The sequence below is a fragment of the Aspergillus puulaauensis genome, chromosome 3 (genome assembly GCF_016861865.1).
Source record: "Aspergillus puulaauensis MK2 DNA, chromosome 3, nearly complete sequence".
Taxonomy (NCBI): Eukaryota; Fungi; Ascomycota; class Eurotiomycetes; order Eurotiales; family Aspergillaceae; genus Aspergillus; species Aspergillus puulaauensis.
This window is the reverse complement of record NC_054859.1, coordinates 154,174-170,861: the sequence shown is the minus strand read 5'-3', so window position 1 is coordinate 170,861 and position 16,688 is coordinate 154,174. Positions and strand designations below refer to the sequence as shown.

General features: G+C 49.9%; 7 protein-coding genes across 7 annotated transcripts; 6 read left to right on the top strand and 1 right to left on the bottom strand.

The window, feature by feature from the left end:
• Nucleotides 1-530: 530 nt before the first annotated feature.
• On the top strand, nucleotides 531-1,561 carry APUU_30066A (SDR family NAD(P)-dependent oxidoreductase; the record flags this gene model as incomplete). The annotated part of the gene is made up of 4 exons (XM_041701117.1): nucleotides 531-639; nucleotides 694-918; nucleotides 969-1,230; nucleotides 1,288-1,561. 4 exons carry the CDS (start codon nucleotides 531-533, stop codon nucleotides 1,559-1,561), a joined length of 870 nt encoding a protein of 289 aa, XP_041554035.1.
• A 655-nt stretch (nucleotides 1,562-2,216) lies between these two features.
• APUU_30065A (fungal specific transcription factor domain-containing protein) lies at nucleotides 2,217-4,102 on the top strand (the record flags this gene model as incomplete). Its single annotated transcript, XM_041701116.1, has 3 exons — nucleotides 2,217-2,290; nucleotides 2,356-3,436; nucleotides 3,488-4,102. 3 exons carry the CDS (start codon nucleotides 2,217-2,219, stop codon nucleotides 4,100-4,102), a joined length of 1,770 nt encoding a protein of 589 aa, XP_041554034.1.
• A 403-nt stretch (nucleotides 4,103-4,505) lies between these two features.
• Nucleotides 4,506-6,171, top strand: APUU_30064A (sugar porter family MFS transporter; the record flags this gene model as incomplete). Its single annotated transcript, XM_041701115.1, has 2 exons — nucleotides 4,506-5,042; nucleotides 5,098-6,171. 2 exons carry the CDS (start codon nucleotides 4,506-4,508, stop codon nucleotides 6,169-6,171), a joined length of 1,611 nt encoding a protein of 536 aa, XP_041554033.1.
• Nucleotides 6,172-8,890: 2,719 nt separating this feature from the next.
• Nucleotides 8,891-10,000, top strand: APUU_30063A (uncharacterized protein; the record flags this gene model as incomplete). The annotated part of the gene is made up of 1 exon (XM_041701114.1): nucleotides 8,891-10,000. The coding sequence occupies one exon, from the start codon at nucleotides 8,891-8,893 to the stop codon at nucleotides 9,998-10,000; it is 1,110 nt and encodes a 369-aa protein (XP_041554032.1).
• A 678-nt stretch (nucleotides 10,001-10,678) lies between these two features.
• Nucleotides 10,679-12,969, bottom strand: APUU_30062S (putative NRPS-like protein biosynthetic cluster; the record flags this gene model as incomplete). The annotated part of the gene is made up of 3 exons (XM_041701113.1): nucleotides 10,679-10,737; nucleotides 10,979-11,831; nucleotides 11,929-12,969. 3 exons carry the CDS (start codon nucleotides 12,967-12,969, stop codon nucleotides 10,679-10,681), a joined length of 1,953 nt encoding a protein of 650 aa, XP_041554031.1.
• Nucleotides 12,970-13,035: 66 nt separating this feature from the next.
• On the top strand, nucleotides 13,036-13,392 carry APUU_30061A (GNAT family N-acetyltransferase; the record flags this gene model as incomplete). Its single annotated transcript, XM_041701112.1, has 1 exon — nucleotides 13,036-13,392. The coding sequence occupies one exon, from the start codon at nucleotides 13,036-13,038 to the stop codon at nucleotides 13,390-13,392; it is 357 nt and encodes a 118-aa protein (XP_041554030.1).
• Nucleotides 13,393-14,403: 1,011 nt separating this feature from the next.
• SAT4_2 (serine/threonine-protein kinase HAL4/sat4) lies at nucleotides 14,404-15,732 on the top strand (the record flags this gene model as incomplete). The annotated part of the gene is made up of 2 exons (XM_041701111.1): nucleotides 14,404-15,552; nucleotides 15,604-15,732. The coding sequence occupies 2 exons, from the start codon at nucleotides 14,404-14,406 to the stop codon at nucleotides 15,730-15,732; spliced, it is 1,278 nt and encodes a 425-aa protein (XP_041554029.1).
• Between the last annotated feature and the right edge of the window lie 956 nt (nucleotides 15,733-16,688).

Below are 16,688 nucleotides of genomic sequence, written 5' to 3'. Positions count from 1 at the left end.
TGTCTCTTGAATGCCTGCAGACTGTGAGTTCCCAGGCCATGGGGCGTGCGCTAAACTGGGATTCGTACCTCCACGGGAATTTCACCGGCTCTCTCCCATTCCTCGACATTAGGAGCGATGTATTTGTCCACGTACTCGCGGACAAAACGTTGAAGTCGGTAGTGACTGGGTTTATAGAATGGGTGGTCGTCCTGTCGGTGCCATGCGGGATCCGCACCGGGGATTTCGGAGGTGAGAGCTGAAGGCATGTAGATAGTGAAAGGATGTAAGGAGGCATGTGCTTTAATCCAGCATAGACAACGGTAAGTATAAATAGTAGAGCCAAGCAGCTATAGGAATCTGGAAAGTCCCGATGTTCGGAATATTAGGCCAAGTCAAAATTCCGAACGAAAGCCCAACCTCGGAACATTGACGGGAATACTGACGAGAATATCGGATCATGACCATTATATGAGCTGTGAGTACATATTGGATTGAATATATTCTTTACAAGCCTTTGCTGATATTTAGTGTTCATCGTTTTACTCACCATGAGCGAACGACTGCGCCAAATCCATCAACATCTGGAACCCAGTGATCCAGCCACAGATCCCAGTCGCATAGATGGCCAGGTCGTTATCATCACTGGTGGCGCTCAAGGTGCGCCGTTTTCTAATGAGTTTATTCCTTGCGTATACTAATGCTCTCCTGCAGGTATCGGAAAAGCTGCAGCCATACTGTTAGCCCAGAAAGGAGCCAAGATTGCCATCAGTGACTTGGATAAAGACAAGGCAGAAGATGTGGCAAACGAGATCCGTGCGTTCCAGGGGGAAGCAGAAAGCTTTCCCGGCAACGCCCTCGATGAAGAGTTTCCGTCCCAGTTGGTGGACAGTGTGTTGCGGCGCTGGGGCAAGATCAACTGTCTCATAAACAACGCTGGTATGTCTTCAACCCAATAGTTAGCGGAGTCAGTTGTAACGCCTTGGAAGGATTCTGCCACGATAGTGCAATCCACAAGATGGGCGAGGACAAGTTCGATATCATCATGAAGATCCACAATTACGTACCCTTCCGGATGACGCGAGCGTTATCAGGGCATTGGATGGACCCGGCCAACAGGGATATGCCAAAGGCCGTGGTCAATGTGTCCTCCACGTCTGGATTGCATGGATCGATGGGCCAGATAAACTACGCAACAGCTAAGGCTGGAGTCGTTGGGCTCACAAAGACCATTGCATCCGAATGGGGCCGGTAAGTGAACTTATTGGTATCCGGTCTTATGGTGATACTGACTGTTATGTCCTACAGATACAATGTGCGGGCCAACGCTGTGGCTTATGGCTGGATTGATACGCGGATTACGCGCCCGCCCACCGAGTCGGAGGCGATGTCACTAGGAGGCCAGTCGATCAGACTTGGGATCCCTGAAAATGCAAAGAAGTGGCGAGACGTTTCTGATATCCCACTGGGTCGCCCTGGGTCGGCGGACGAGGCTGCGCGGGTGATGCTCTTCCTGGCCAGTTCGCTGTCTTCGTATGTGACAGGCACTTGCATCGAGTGTACTGGTGGTCGTTTCATGTAATTATACCAATTAAATAAATAAACCCATACCATTCCGGGGCCTCCGGTAAAGGGGACTTTGCTTCCCCACACCGGTGCATTTTTGGCAGCATTTATAGACCGGGCCCCGCACTGTGGCGTTGGGGCGCGTTCCTCTTCCTCACTCGATGTGCTGTGTACAATCACAGACTCTTGTTAATTCCTTGATAATGGAACTATCAGTCGAGCGAAGCCCAATCCACCCTTTAGAGGGAGTCCATTGTTCTCCTGGTGGTCCGGCAGACCCGCAAGTTGATACCAGTTCGCGGACAGCAGAGGGAAAACGGCTAAAGTATATCGGACGAGCATGGTATTTCTATTTGAGATGTCCTGGAACGTACTGTCAATCCAATACTGACAATAGGCCAGCCAGGACTGCCAGCGCCGCAAGGTCAAGGTGCGAATCCACCATATTCCCCCTTGGCTTGTTCTAACAGTGCAGTGCTCCGGGGAGAAGATCTGCCGCAATTGCCTGGTCCGGGGCCAGGACTGTATATATACGCCCCAGGGTCGAAGAGGTCGGAAGCAAGGGACAAAAAGGAGACATTCAAATGGGAGGTGCGCTTGGCTTGTAACCTACCGCGCGCTGGGCAGTTACTGATGTACACCTAAGTGCAACCCGACGAAACACGATACCAATGCAAATACATGAATCCAGTGCAGGTCAGGAGTCAAATAGTCCTGATGCCGATGGAATTACTCTTCTCTTCCGGTATCTTCGCCTTTCCTAAACCCGTCGAACCGTGTGTGCGCGAATCTGATAGTTGGTAATAACAGAAAACCTGGCCTGCTCAGTGCGGCCAATAGTAACCATTCATCCCCAGACTGGGATGATGACGAGACCGACGCATACGACGTCCAGGATCGTCGGCCTCAAAGTGTGTCGCTGTCATCCCAGCTCTTATGCCTCCGCGAGCTCGTCCATCCACAGGCAAGGGAAGTGACAAGCCCTCCGTCCAGGCGAAACAGCCTCCAGGACCGGGTATTCTCGGTGGAGCTTCCTCGACCTTCAAGGCTAGACTGGCTGTTGAATGTCTACTTCCGTGATTTAGATTCGTTCTTTCCATTCATTGAGCGTTATGGAACGCAGGCGAAGATCCAGACGACACTGCACCGCCTGGGACACTCGGACAGCCAAAATATCATTGATGTCAAATTTGAAGACTGCTTTATTATTGCCCTTCTTTGTAACATGCTTGCTGTTGCCGAATGCTTCTGTGTATCTGGGAGCCTCTCGCATGAAATCCGCCGTGGGTGGTCCTTGTTCCTTCGGGGGCGCAAGCTGATGCAACAATGCTCGTCGCTCAAGCACATCGACGTCCACCTCATTCAGTATCACGCCCTAAGCTCGGAGTACCTGATGCAGTCTGAGCTACTCCATGACGCATCACAGGCTATCTCTACCGCAGCACAGCTTGCCATGCGGGCGCGGCTTAATGAGGAGCGGGTTTGGGATATTTTGCCCGAGCCAGAGATTTGCAATCGCAAGAGGCTGTGGTGGACGATATATTTCCTCGATCGGAAGATCTCTCAACGGACAGGGAGCCCGTATCTGATTCGTGATATTGAAGTCGCAGTCTCGGACTTTTCGCAGTCCTCGAGTACCGCAACTGATCGCTACATGCAGGTGTTGGTAGACCTGGGCAAACTATGGTCCCTGATTTGGGATACATTCTTTGCTGCTACCGCTCCAAAGCCGATAGACTGGAAGGAAGTTGAGGTCATGGACACGCGCATCCTGGTCGTCCAACGAGATCTGCCAGACGAGCTGGCATGGGAAACAGAGCTCCTCGACCGAGTGTACTTGGCTGAGCGAGAGCCAGAGCCTCTTATCCGTCGCCGGTTTGCGATCTACATAGTACGCCTCTCCTATCTCAGTTTACAGTAGATGAAACTAATACGTGGCCAGAGACTGAACCTTCTACGCCTGACCATTCGACAGAATCCAATCCAGAAGCGAAAGGACACCAGATGCAGCAGACTTTGTATCTCCCTTGCCGCTGAGACTGTGGATGCCATTGCAGCATTCACAGATTCATGTCCCAGCATCATCCCCTGTGGCTTTTTCTTCAGCACGGCGTTGCTGGAATGTATCTACCACCTCATCCTTGCGATGCGGGCGACGCCTACACACGAACAACGTGAAGTCAGCATCAAGTCTTTCCAACTCGCGTATCAGTTGCTCGAACAATTCTCTAAATGTCTCGACACAGCGAAGCGAGCACTTAGAGCCCTTAACTCCGTAGTTTCCTTTGCTTCGGTGTCACATTCTCCTACTATTGACGGCCCAAATCCAGACCCCGAACCAGAACAGAACCGTCCGATGGACTTGGCATTCCAGACCACGCCGGCAATAGACTTTTTTGATCCCATGTCCTGGCATATTGATGATATTCCTTTGGATGTAGTGGCATTGGTATCTTCAATGGGGAATCAGGGGCCAGATGGCGCTGAAGATATGGACGCTGAATCCTTTATCTGGAATACGGACTATGGTATGGATCCTGGGACCATTCATCCATAGGGCTCTCTTGGAACAGGGAGTATAATTTTAAAGTACATAACTCCACTTTCGGTAGTTCACTAGTAAGCATGGCTTCTTGTTTTGACACAATGTATGACTGATCCCAATAGGAAGGTTGTATTACGTTCTATGATTGTATGCAATATCTTCTAGAAGAGACCAAGTGCACCAGGCAGTAATGGTCGAGACTTTTGGTACTGCGCCCAGCTTCACCCCAACTCCGCGTGGTGACGAGATGCAAATCCGGGGTGTGGATACCGGGGCCCCGGTCCCCAAAACAAGTGACCGTATGGGGTCAAGACGCGCCCACAAGTGCGCCAAAAGCCCTTTCTTGGCTTTCAATATATATGGTATCCCGGTCCATCTGGCTATGTGCCAGTCAAACTGGTCAAAGCCATCCAAAATGACTCTTCTCGCTCTCGTCGAGGACCGGCCGACACCGCCCCAGGTCTACAACTGGCGTGTTTATCTGCTTGCAACGGTTGCTTCCTGTGCCTCGTGCATGATTGGCTATGACAGCGCGTTCATTGGCCAGACCGTCGAATTAAATTCTTTCCGCGATGAGTTTCATTTTGGGGAATGGTCTGAAGGTAAACAGAACCTTGTCAAGGCCAACATTGTCTCCCTCTACCAGGTCGGGGCCTTCTTTGGTGCCCTATTTGCCTACCCCATTGGCTTTTACTGTGGTCGAAAATGGGGCCTCTTTGTCACTGCAATCATCTTTACTCTCGGTTCTGGCTTGATGCTAGGGGCAAATGGGAGTCGTGGCTTGGGGATAATGTATGCCGGGCGTGTGCTGGCCGGCGTGGGCGTGGGATCTGGCTCGAATTTAACCCCGATTTATATTTCCGAGTTATCGCCCCCGGCAATTCGCGGCCGGTTGGTCGGCATCTATGAGTTGGGATGGCAAATTGGTGGATTGGTTGGGTTCTGGATCAATGTATGCATCAGCCCTGATCGTGGATGAAGACACGCAAACACTGACATGCCTGCAGTTCGGCGTTTCGGAAACGCTCCCGGAAAGCCAGAAACAATGGATCATTCCATTTGCCGTCCAGCTGATCCCCTCTGGGCTCCTCCTGGTCGGTGTCTTGTTCATCAGGGAATCTCCCCGCTGGCTATTTGGCCGCGGGCGCCGCGAGGAAGCCATTAAGAACCTGTGCTGGATCCGCCAGCTCCCTGAGACCGAAGTTTATATGATTGAGGAGATCATTGCCATTGACCAGGCTCTGGAGGCGCAAAACGCTGAGATTGGTACTGGCTTTTGGAAACCTTTCCAGGCGGCCGCTACCAAACCAAGGGTTATGTGGCGGCTGTTCTTGGGATTTATACTCTTCTTCTGGCAGAACTGCTCTGGTATAAATGCCATTAACTACTACAGTCCCACTGTTTTCAGAAGCCTCGGAATCACTGGCTCCCTGAACCAGATGATGTCCGGCATTTTCGGTGTCGTCAAGACTGCTGTGACTTTCCTCTGGCTGCTGGTCCTTATTGACCAGGTGGGTCGCCGCAAGCTGCTTATTGCAGGCGGCATTGGCGGCTCCATCTGCATGTGGATTATCGGCGCATACACCAAGATCAAAGACCCCGAGAACAACCCCAGCACCGAGCTGGACAGCGCCGGTATTATGGCAATTGTTTTCTTCTATATCTACACGGCCACCTTTTCTCCCACTTGGAATGGTACACCATGGGTTTTGAATTCCGAAATGTTCGATCCCAACATGCGCTCTCTAGCACAGAGTGTCGCCTCATCCAGCAACTGGCTGTGGAACTTCCTCATCTCGCGGTTCACGCCACAGATGTTTGCGCAAATGCAGTACGGCGTCTATTTCTTCTTCGCGAGCTTGATGCTCTTCTCCATTATCTTTGTGTTTTTTCTCATCCCGGAGACTAAGGGTGTCCCGTTGGAACTGATGGACCGACTGTTTGAGATAAAGCCCACCTGGCAGGCGCATGGCCGGGTCATGGGGCAGTTGCGTGAGGAGGAGGTCCAGCTCCGCCGTGACATCCAGGGCTCGAACTTGTACGATGGAAAAGCGAAGGAAGAGTTTCTTGAGAATGCATAGTGTACATAAGATGGATCGAGAATAGATACTTAGATGCGTGGCACCCGGCCATACTCTATATCATGGGAGCCATCTGATGATAAAGTCTGCTTTTAGCCGCAATAACCACAGTTTTCAATTTGAAAGAGAGCAGACTACACAGGACGTTGGCTTGTTCCTAAAACCTAAATATTATAACAGGTAGGATATTAAACTTTTGTATATTCTAAATATTTTATCGACGAACCCGGGCGCCGCCAGGCAAGAAGAAGCAAAACATGATCAGATGAGTGCTCGAGGAGGACTGGGTATCGCGAATTGGAAACCTTCAAGAAAGGAGTGGGCTGATTTATTAGAGACCCTTCCTCATTTCAGTTCATTCGAATTTCCCAGAGCTGTAGACCAAGTTTGTCACCTCGTCTGTAGCTAGGACTGACCCCCCAACCGATGCCACGCCAAAGACATCACTGTTGAATACCATTTATTCCAAATGTAGAGAAAATGCTAAACGGTACCCGAGCCTCACTCATTACTCCAATGCGGATCAAATCATCAAAAAGGAGCGGTAATGTAAGATGACCCCAGGCAGCAGTTGAAACCGAGACAATCATGTAAGTGGCAGCTAGTTTGTGTTTTCGATTTATGAATCGCATTGCAAGCCGTGTAATTGATCGCTGCAACATGATACCGACTGGCTGAGCGCAGAAAAAGAGGATCGTTCGCAGGGCAACATTGAGATCTCTTGAAGCTGCATAGGATCCTGCCGCATGGATCAAACCGGAAAGAATAAAAACCACCATCATACGCAGTATCTGAGCGCCTTGGTGAGGGAGTGAAGCGGAAGGCACCAGAGCCTTTGCACAGGATAGGAGCCCGTCCCTGAAAAGAGTGTGCCAGAAAGACCCCCAAAATCCTGCAAGCCCCAGGCTAGTTAAAAGGCTACGTCTCTCGAAATGGGAAGTTTTCGGAACATACCTTGGATTCCGGTGGTGAAAACTGCTGTCATTGAGCCCCACAGTGGGGGGTACTGATGATAATTCCCCCTGGTGCCTAGCCATTTTTCAGATATCACGCCCACAGCAATTACAGCATAGGTACAATGGGCCATTTCCATGATAACGTATACCATGGAGAGACACAAGGACCCTCGCAGAAATGGATAGTCCATAGTGAAGCTCTTTGGAGTGAGAGCACTCAAGGATCGTATCTGGTCCTCTTTGATGAAAAGTGCGCTGTCGAAAAGAGTTGTGTGGCATAGATCAAGCCAAATATAGGCATACAGAAGTTTTAGAGTCCGATCCACCAGGAAGAAATTCCTCTCGGTGAAATGCCATGCGTGACCTCCAACCCAAAGCTTGCGGGGCAGGGCATTGTAATAATTCAAGGTTGAATTTGGTGAATAATGCTGTTTTGGCCGATATTGGATATCGACCTCACGAAAATCAAACAGTAATCCAAGAATCCAGGAGAGTTTCACCCAACTGAATCGATCCGGAAAGTATTCATAGCCGGGGCTGCCTTCTGTAGCGTCGACTGGACACGGTTTATTTCTTATTCGTGGTACTTCCTGGCGAACTCGACAAAGTTTGCAGGGGTTATATACCAGGAATAATGTTGCAGTCCAAATAACATACCACATAGAAAAAAAGCCCGAAGCGTAGGTCAATGCCAGACTTTCGTGTAGTATCAGAACAATAACAGTGATGGAGGTTAGGGCCACTGCAAGCACAAGGGCTCCCCGAAATTTCCCATTCGATAAAAAAGGGGAAGGTATGGATAGGGCTAGCCCAGTAGCTGCTGGTGGTATCAAAGTATAAAGAAGAGGCATTACGCAAATGCTTGGAAGAAATATGAGCGGATCTATCTAGCTGAGATGAAGAACGATGTTTGAATGGGCCATCCGGTTAAATACTTGATGGCATCATCGAGCACATAAATCTCAATGCGCCTTGATGCTTCTAAATGCGGTTTAAGGTACAACCTGCATCTAGCATATGTATCCCAGGTCATATGTTCAACCATCCCCTAAATCCAGCATAATAGCATAGATCTTCACGACAATCCTTGCCTTTAATGGCTATTAAAGTACGGGATAAACACCACTGCGGCATTTGAGAAGCCGAAGAATGCTGTTCTTGTTGATCAGTGGTACACAGGTCTGTATTGTTTTATATGCAAGGGCTACCTTATCTTTACTGCACCCTGCATCGGAGTATTTTATTCAAGGAAAAAAACAGTGTGCTAGCAGCATATTACAGACCGCATATTAATCTTTACTTGGTATGAATTATGATCAAGTCGGCTCACCAAAGCACAGCACCCTGAAGGAATATAACAAGGGATGCATTGTAAATGCATGGAATCATCTACCCTTGCTGGTATGAATCATGATTGACTCGGCTGACCAAAACGCCTGAAGGAAATATAACGAGGGATACATTGTGTGGATACGCCGCTGTTTCTTCTATGATGAGGGGCGGGATGTCAGGAAATATAAGAAGAGATTCCCAAAAGGTAGGATGAAGAGCTAACTGGTTGAAATCGCGCTCCTTGAAGCTTCAGATACGAAATGATTGAGCTGATGCTTTTTTATTTTTTAATCTTTCTCTGGTTACTCTTTTGTTTATTCAACTTGGCTCGAAGTATTTTCGGGCGTGCAGCTTCCAATGATCGACCTTTCGTCGCAAAGCCTGCCTCAATAAAGGATCAGGGTTTCTTTGGGCTCAAACATCTAAGAAAAATGTTTCAATATCAAAGGACCTATCTGGAAAATGTTTTGATCCCTCAATTTGATCAACATGGCCCTACGCACGATTGCAACTTGCTAGGCACTCGCTTTATTTTCACTGCGGAGCCTGTCAATATCAAGGCACTATTTCTGGGCAACTTCGATGATTTTGAGATTGGGCAAGTACGAAGAGACGCTTTTAAGCCTCTTTTCGGGCCTTCGTCAGTTTTTATAACCGATGGGAAGGAATGGCGTCTTGCCCGTAAAGATCTGAGGCCCTTTCTAAACCTCCACCTGGACGAAAAGTTGCCACTGGTCGAAGAAGGCGTCCAGAAGCTCTTTGAAACCATCAGAACCAGCAATAGCGGTCCAAATACAAGCCAGGCTTCCATCGAGGTCAAAGGCGCATTTAGGGACCTGACAGCGAACACTGTTACACGAATCCTGACCGGGGGCGCGTTTCCCACAGCTGATGTGTTTCCCGGTGCCTCTCATAATATGTCATTCTACCACGCATGTGATATTGGGATGGCTGGTGCATGTATGCGAAGTTTGGGCTTCTTAGCAAGGCCTTTCGCTCACAGAAACTTCCACACTGCCTGTGAAGCGGCTCAGCAATATATTCTTCCCATCATATCCAAAGGATTAAGCGAACTTTCGGTTTCTTCAGACAAAAGCCAAAGCCGCAACGGGAAACAAACAAATTGGCTGTCTTCCACATATACCCAAGCTATTACCGGCAGGAAGACTAAAGATATTGCCAAAGAAGCACTGGCTGTCATCATTGCTGGAACTGATAGTACCGCCAGTCTGCTATGCTTTACTATCCTACTTTTGGCCCAGAGAGAGGAAATTACGATATCATTGCGTCAGTCGATACTCGAACGCTTTGGAAAAGATCTAACCGAAGAAATGAGCGCCAAAAGTCTGATGGCATTTGAACCTTTGCAGAACGTAATCCATGAGGTGCTGCGGCTATATCCCCCCGTACCAATCAGCTTGAGAGTGGCTAAGGAGAGTTGTACCTTGCCCTCTGGTGGTGGCCGTGACGCAGAGTCTCCCATATTGTTACAAAAGGGCAGACTGTTGCATTCAGCTCATATGCTCTACATCGAAGGGTAGATTTATGGGGCTCAGATGCTGCTGAATTCCGCCCACAACGCTGGGTAGGCTATAAGGCCGGGGAGTGGACATATATTCCCTTCAACGGAGGCCATCGTTCTTGTCTGGGCAGTAAGTCAATTTTCTTTCCGTTACAGCCCAGATGCGAACTTCGCTCACAAGGCTGATATCTTTAGGACAACTTGCACTTGTAGAAGTCTCTTATGTGCTTGTCCGTATTTTACAGAATTTCATGAAATTCGATGTTGTACCACACCCTACCAAGTCATCGATCAGGGTGTCCAGTGAAAGTATTATTTCCAAAGACAAAGATCAATTGACCTTACCAGAACATGTTTTTCATACTACATTGGTCCCCAAGAAAAACTGGGTTCATTTCTCACCTGCAAATGATGACGAAACTAGATTCTAATAATTAAAATTTCAAGAAGGTAAATCGCTATCAAGAAGCCACATCGTTACATCTTTGAGCTGGCGCAGTGTGATAGCGCGAGGAAAATGGCAGTGGTATTTTGGTGTAAACGAACATTTTTTGGTAATTATAATGCTCTCCTTGGATATATATAAGCCTATATTGAGGGTATTACCAGCTGGCCCCCGGTAGACATGCACAACCAGCATTAAACCCAATATTGCAATAGAATTACTATTTGTTGAGGTGATGACGTTTCGTAGGATTCAAGTGCTGAACAATATAAGTGAATATATATCTGCGGGAGTAGTGCTTTGCAGCAACACTTTCAGCGGAACTGTTAGTGGTACACCCCAGGAATAAGAGGCTACCAATACTATTGGAATGATATAATACAAAAAACAAAAAAAAAAAAAAAAAAAAAGAAAAGAAAAAAGAACAAAAGGAGACAGATTGAAAAATCATAAGTGTCTAAATCTGCCCAGAGATGTGTCTATGAGGACAGGATGCTATACTGATGATCAAATCCCCAAGACGTTGAGCAACTCTTCGAGCGTGAGACTCACTCAGGACCTGGTTTGAAGCTCCCAATTCAATCAGCAGTTCGTGTCCACGCGGATAAGTCGAGATTGAAACATGGGAAGGTGGTTTATGTTGGTGAAACACCCTCATCGAAGGCTGAGTGCCGCCGAGCGAGAATGGCTTGTCCACATCGATATTTTGGTGAGTCACGATGCTGCCAAACCGGGTGCCTTGAGGCCAGGGAGTGCTTCGGGAGACAATGTCGCGGAGTTCCACGGACTCGAATGGGAGCGATTCGCCGTGTTGGTTCTGAACATGGCGCAGCAGGTCAAGGAGGGTCCAGTCGGGGTTGTACTGGACTCGGACGGGGATGGCGTTGATACACAATCCGACCAGGTTTTCTGCGTCGGAATTGGTGGATGATCGTCCACTGGTGGTTTGACCAAAGACAACATCTCTATCACCTGTCAATTCGGTCAGAACCAAGGACCATGCTGCTTTGATGAGAGTCGCCATCGTAATGCCGTGAGGCGGATCGGGGAGAGCGATTGTAGATTCAATGTAAACCAGGGAGCTGAGCGACGCGTCCTTTTCTGCTAGGTGCTTATCCGTGATATAGGTCATGCTGGATGCGTCTAGAAGGGCCCACCAGAATTCATATGCTTGGGAAGTCCCAGCCGCCAGCCACTTCTGAACGTGGGTCGAGTATTCGATGGGATCCGGCAGTTGCCTGCCTTCATACAGATCGACCAAGTCTCTCCACATGATAGAGATCGACATGCCGTCATATTGGGCATGAGAAATGCGAAGAATGAGTGTGGTTCGATCGTCAGATCCCTGGACCAAGGTCACCCGGGTAATGAGGGCTCCCAGCATCGGTGCCTCGCGCGAGTCTTTCTGGCAGAGGGATTCCGTAAGGGCACCAAACAGTCGTCCGACTTGACGATTTCAATGGGTGCATGCAAACGGCGAAGAACGACCTGAGCAATCCTACCTTGGTAGGGATGAAGACAGTGCGGAAGATGGTATGGCGCTGAACGAGGCCACCGCACGCCTTTTCGAGGCGATCGCAGTCAATGGGGCGATCAAAGTCGAGCATGAAATAGAAAGTTCCACGAATGAGTTGATCCTCTTGGCCTTGCGATGCAGGAAGTGCGTCGTAGATATCCTGAGTGTTGAATGGGAGGTCAGCGCAGTCGATGCTTTGAATAAAGCTGCCCTGGTTGGTGAAGCCAAAGACGGAGCCTGGAACCACGCTGGACACATTGGACCCGCTGGACACAGCGCGGTGTTGAGGAATGCGCGTGTTGTGGAATTCTGCTAGGTCGTGTATCGTGGGATGGCTGAAAATATCAGCGACGGATATCGAGATGCCTCGTTTGCGTGCGGCCGTCACCATCTTCATGGCCGTGATGGAGTCGGCCCCGAGATGAAAGATGTTGTTTTTGACACCCATTTCGTCGATGCTCAGATCAGTGACAGAGACAAGGATAGCCTGCAATCTTTTTTCTAGTTCAGCGAATGGCTTTTCCGTTGGACCACGCGTAGCCATGAAGAGATCAAACTCCGTCCGGGGCAGCGACGATGCTCGGTCTCGAAGCTGTCGCCGATCTATCTTGCCGGATGTCGTTCTTGGGATGTGGCCCAGGGGGATGAAGAGCCCAGGCACCATATACCCTGGGACCATGCCTCTGAGCTCCGTTTGGGCGGCCAAAGAGATGGCACGGAGCTCCTCGGTGGGAGCCAAAAATAAGGTCTTGCTACCGTCACTGGTCATCGCCAGATGGACGAAAGCCACCAGCACAGCGTTTGCATTGGAGCCAGAGGGAGTTATTACTTCGGCCACGACATTGTGGACCGCCGGCAGACACTGGCGAAGTCGAAACTCGACTTCACCGAGCTCAATGCGTTGGCCTCGCAGTTTGACCTGGGTGTCTTTTCGCCCGATGAATCGGAATGTGTCGTCTGGGTTGTACTGCACCAAATCCCCCGACTTGTATACACGACCCTTGCCGGCAGGACGGAAGTCCTTCATCCAGGGCAAATCCTCAATGAATGAAGACGCCGTCTTCTCCGGGTTGTTGAGGTGGGCTACGATACTATGCTCGCCCGCGGTGTGCGCCAGTATCTCACGCGACACAACCTCCCTGGAGCATCAATCGCCTTTACACAAGACCAGGAGGCCGACTTCTGGGTGTGCCAATCCCACAATCAACCGAATGCGCTCTCTGCCATCTCGGTCACCGTGCGGCCAGATCGCCGCCGACGGGGTTTGGCTGAAGCCCTGATCCAGACAATGAAGCAGACGGCCATCCACCAGCAGCTTCACCTTCTTGTCGTGCCATTACGTCCTACACGCAAAGCAGACTTTCCCAATGTGTCGATGGATGAGTATCTTGCATGGCCCAACCCGAAGGGATGCGGTCCGTTCGAGACTGTAACCTCCAAAATGAAATGAAGCTATCCAAACCATAGGTAGCAGTACCTTCACTGGTCTTGATATGTCAGTAAATCATATAATATAAATAAATAAGGATAACAACGCACGTAAGCTTTTTTGTTTAAAGATAATAATAATATTATTATTAGTAGTAGTAGTAGTGTCACACCCTGCCAAGGCCACGCTATTAACCCCTACTACGTGATATTTCTCGCTCCTATAATAAGGTAAAGCTGGTCAGGTTATGGTATATTAACATCCAAGATAGAAGTTTCTTCTAAGTAGTAATATAGTCTTTAGTAAATAATATCTCGACCCGCCAAAGCCGTGCCAAGTGGATGCGGTGACATGGGGCTTGTCATCGGTTCCTGCTTAGAACTCGGGCAGAAAGGGCGGGTCTTTAGCTAGAGTGGAGGGCCGAAACTTTGTCACGGTCTTATTTTGCCAGCTCCTGTAGGTATAGAGACTATTTGGAAGGCTGCCCTCCGCCATGAATGCTAAGCTGCTGGCTTCAAGCTTGCCAGGGCCAAGAATCTTCCCAAGCTCAAGCCTGAGGGTTGGCACTTGGCACATTGATGGCCATCTGACGTAGAACGGAGCACATATGCCCGCAAGCTGAAGCTGAAACTGCATATATACGACTCTGGCATGCAGCGCGAGATTTTAACGAGCCAATAACCCCTCGGTGTCGTGCCACTCGCTTCTGCTCATGTGGTGGTTGAACAAGGCCAAGAGGCCTGTGATAGCCGCTATGACATCGCCCAAGACTTTCGCCACTTGCTTCTCCTTGCCCAGACTGGATCTCCATGCTTTTTCTTGATACTCGGCTCGTGCCACAGCTTCATTCGACGTTAATCGCATGAGCGTGGCTACTGGCTGCTGCCTGTACCCCGCATACCAAGCCCTATATAGCGTCTACGAAGCGCCTCCTCAGTCACATTCAGCCCTCAGCGTCCACCTTTCCGTCTTTTCATCTGGATTTCTGTTCCTATCACTCGACCTTTCTTCACAGTATCGAAGCTGCCCCAGATGCCTCTCGACTTCCAGCCATTTTTGCACCGCTTCCTCAAGCAGTCCGACCACAAAGCCACCGCTCAACCGCCAGTCAAGAACAGCCTCATCGCCCCAGGGGAAACTCACCTACCGAGAGCCGGATATGGCTCGACCTCAACTATGGAGCCGGGTCGCAAAGACTCTTCAGGGAGCTTCACGTTCAACCTGAAAGATGTCGAACACCTGTATCCTCGTCCCCACCCCTCGCATAACCACTTCCAGCCGCAACGACGAGGGAGCGTCTGGGACAGCTTGACCGAGCTTTCTGGATCTAGAAAAACCAGTCGCTCAAATTCCGTTATCGCTATTCCACCGCGCGAAGACTGGGAACACTGGGCAGATACTAATCTCCCCAAGGACCAGGCGCTTGAAAAGGACAGGATGGCTGCCATTACAAAGAAATACGGCGACATTATCCAGGTCACAGGACTGGGCGACTACGCCGTAATACTCCAGGCCCATAAAGTCCAGTATTGCCCTCCACTGGATAACTACTACGGCCTGAAAGTCTTCCGCAGCCGCCCCGAGGAAAGCCGAGATAACTACACGAAGCGGGTGACGTCTGAGTTCGCAATCGTCTCGGAGCTCCGTCATCAGAATATCATCAGGACATTCGAGCTCCTCCCCATTGGCGGCGGCGGGAATCTCTGCGCGTGCATGGAATACTGCGCCGGTGGGGACCTGCACTCGCTCATTACTGCAGCTCGCAAACTGCCAGAAGACGAAGCAAACTGTTTGTTGAAGCAGCTCCTCCGCGGTGTCCGTTACCTTCACGAGCAAGGCGTCGCGCATCAAGACCTCAAGCCCGAGAACCTCCTTCTCACCCCCCGAGGGTGTCTGAAGATCTCTGACTTTGGCCATTCACAACGCTTCCGTGGGCCTAGCGATGATAAGAGCTATGTGCGGCGGGCTACAGAAAGACGCGACTCGAGGCCTTACCTCTCCCCTGAGCAATATCTCGACGGCGAGTTCGACCCTCGTTGGGCTGATGTCTGGGCTGCGGCTATCGTCTACGTTGCTATGAGGACAGGGCGCAACATGTGGAAAGAGGCGACGGAGGAGGATGAAGAGTTCAAGCAGTTCAAGGGGACGGGGAAGAATGCCTTGCTTGATGAGATCTACAATGTTTGTTATCCTGGAATATTGAATATTGCAAACGCTGATCCGTGTATTTAGGGCCCAAGCCGCAGAACTCTCCTACGCATGCTGAGCGTCGACCCGACTAGCCGCCCTGGCGCAGCTGAAGTACTCTCCTCGGACTGGCTTCAGAGCGTCCAAACCTGTGTCCCTCCCACTGAGACTTAGGGGCTGGAGCTGGGCAATGCGAAGATCCCGTGAATTGTCCGCGCATTCCGGGGCATGATTTGGGCGGGGAATGGAGATCCTGGATAAAGCTATATACCCACTCGTTAGAGCTAGTATGAGCTCTCGCTTTGGCGTTCCTATTTATAATGCTGTTACATCATCATCAAGGTTTCTGATCGAAAGACTCCGTACCTACCTATGTACGGCTCAAACGGTTAACGGCTCTTCGACCGTAGTAATGTAAATCCCGTTTTTGGTCAGCATATTCCGAAGCTCTCAATTTGTATTTTGAATCAGCGGTTCGGATAATGTCTGGTGTACCCTGCAGCTGCCTAAACAGTAAGACACGCTGCTCAGCCCTGTGGCTGCTTGGCGCTGGTTTGGCACGCACCCTGCACCTTGGACCGTCAGTAGAATTGTGACAGGGCAGAATTTGCGAGGCTAGCCTGTAGAACGGAGGACGGACCGATCCACTGGGTGGTTCAAGTCTGACCTTGAAAAGTATCTAACCACTAGTCCTGGATATGGGTGAACTCATTCTAGGATATCCCATCTCGCGCTCTACCGGCTGTTTACGAAATAGTTGCTATACACGCCAGGGTTGTGCGGCCCGAGGTAGTGGTGCAGTCATGCATAACCCTATATTCCGAACCCGCGAACGGCTCTTTCCGGTAGATTGATGTACCACCCTAGCCCGTAATAGAAATTTACTGTTCTCCAAGTGTTCTCTGATATTAGTTTCCTCGAGGACTTTAATATGACCCCTTACTTGATTCTGGCCTTGACTCCCTGGGCCCGGTAAATAGAATAAAGCCCCGTGTCGAGCGTGCTTGGGGGTAGGCATCCCACAAGCCTATGAGAATGCCGTGGTTGCCATTAAGTTTCTCCTTTACGATAAAACTGGGGCTAGATCGCTACCCCATAGTTTTCCCCGCATTGTGAAGGACAGCATACTG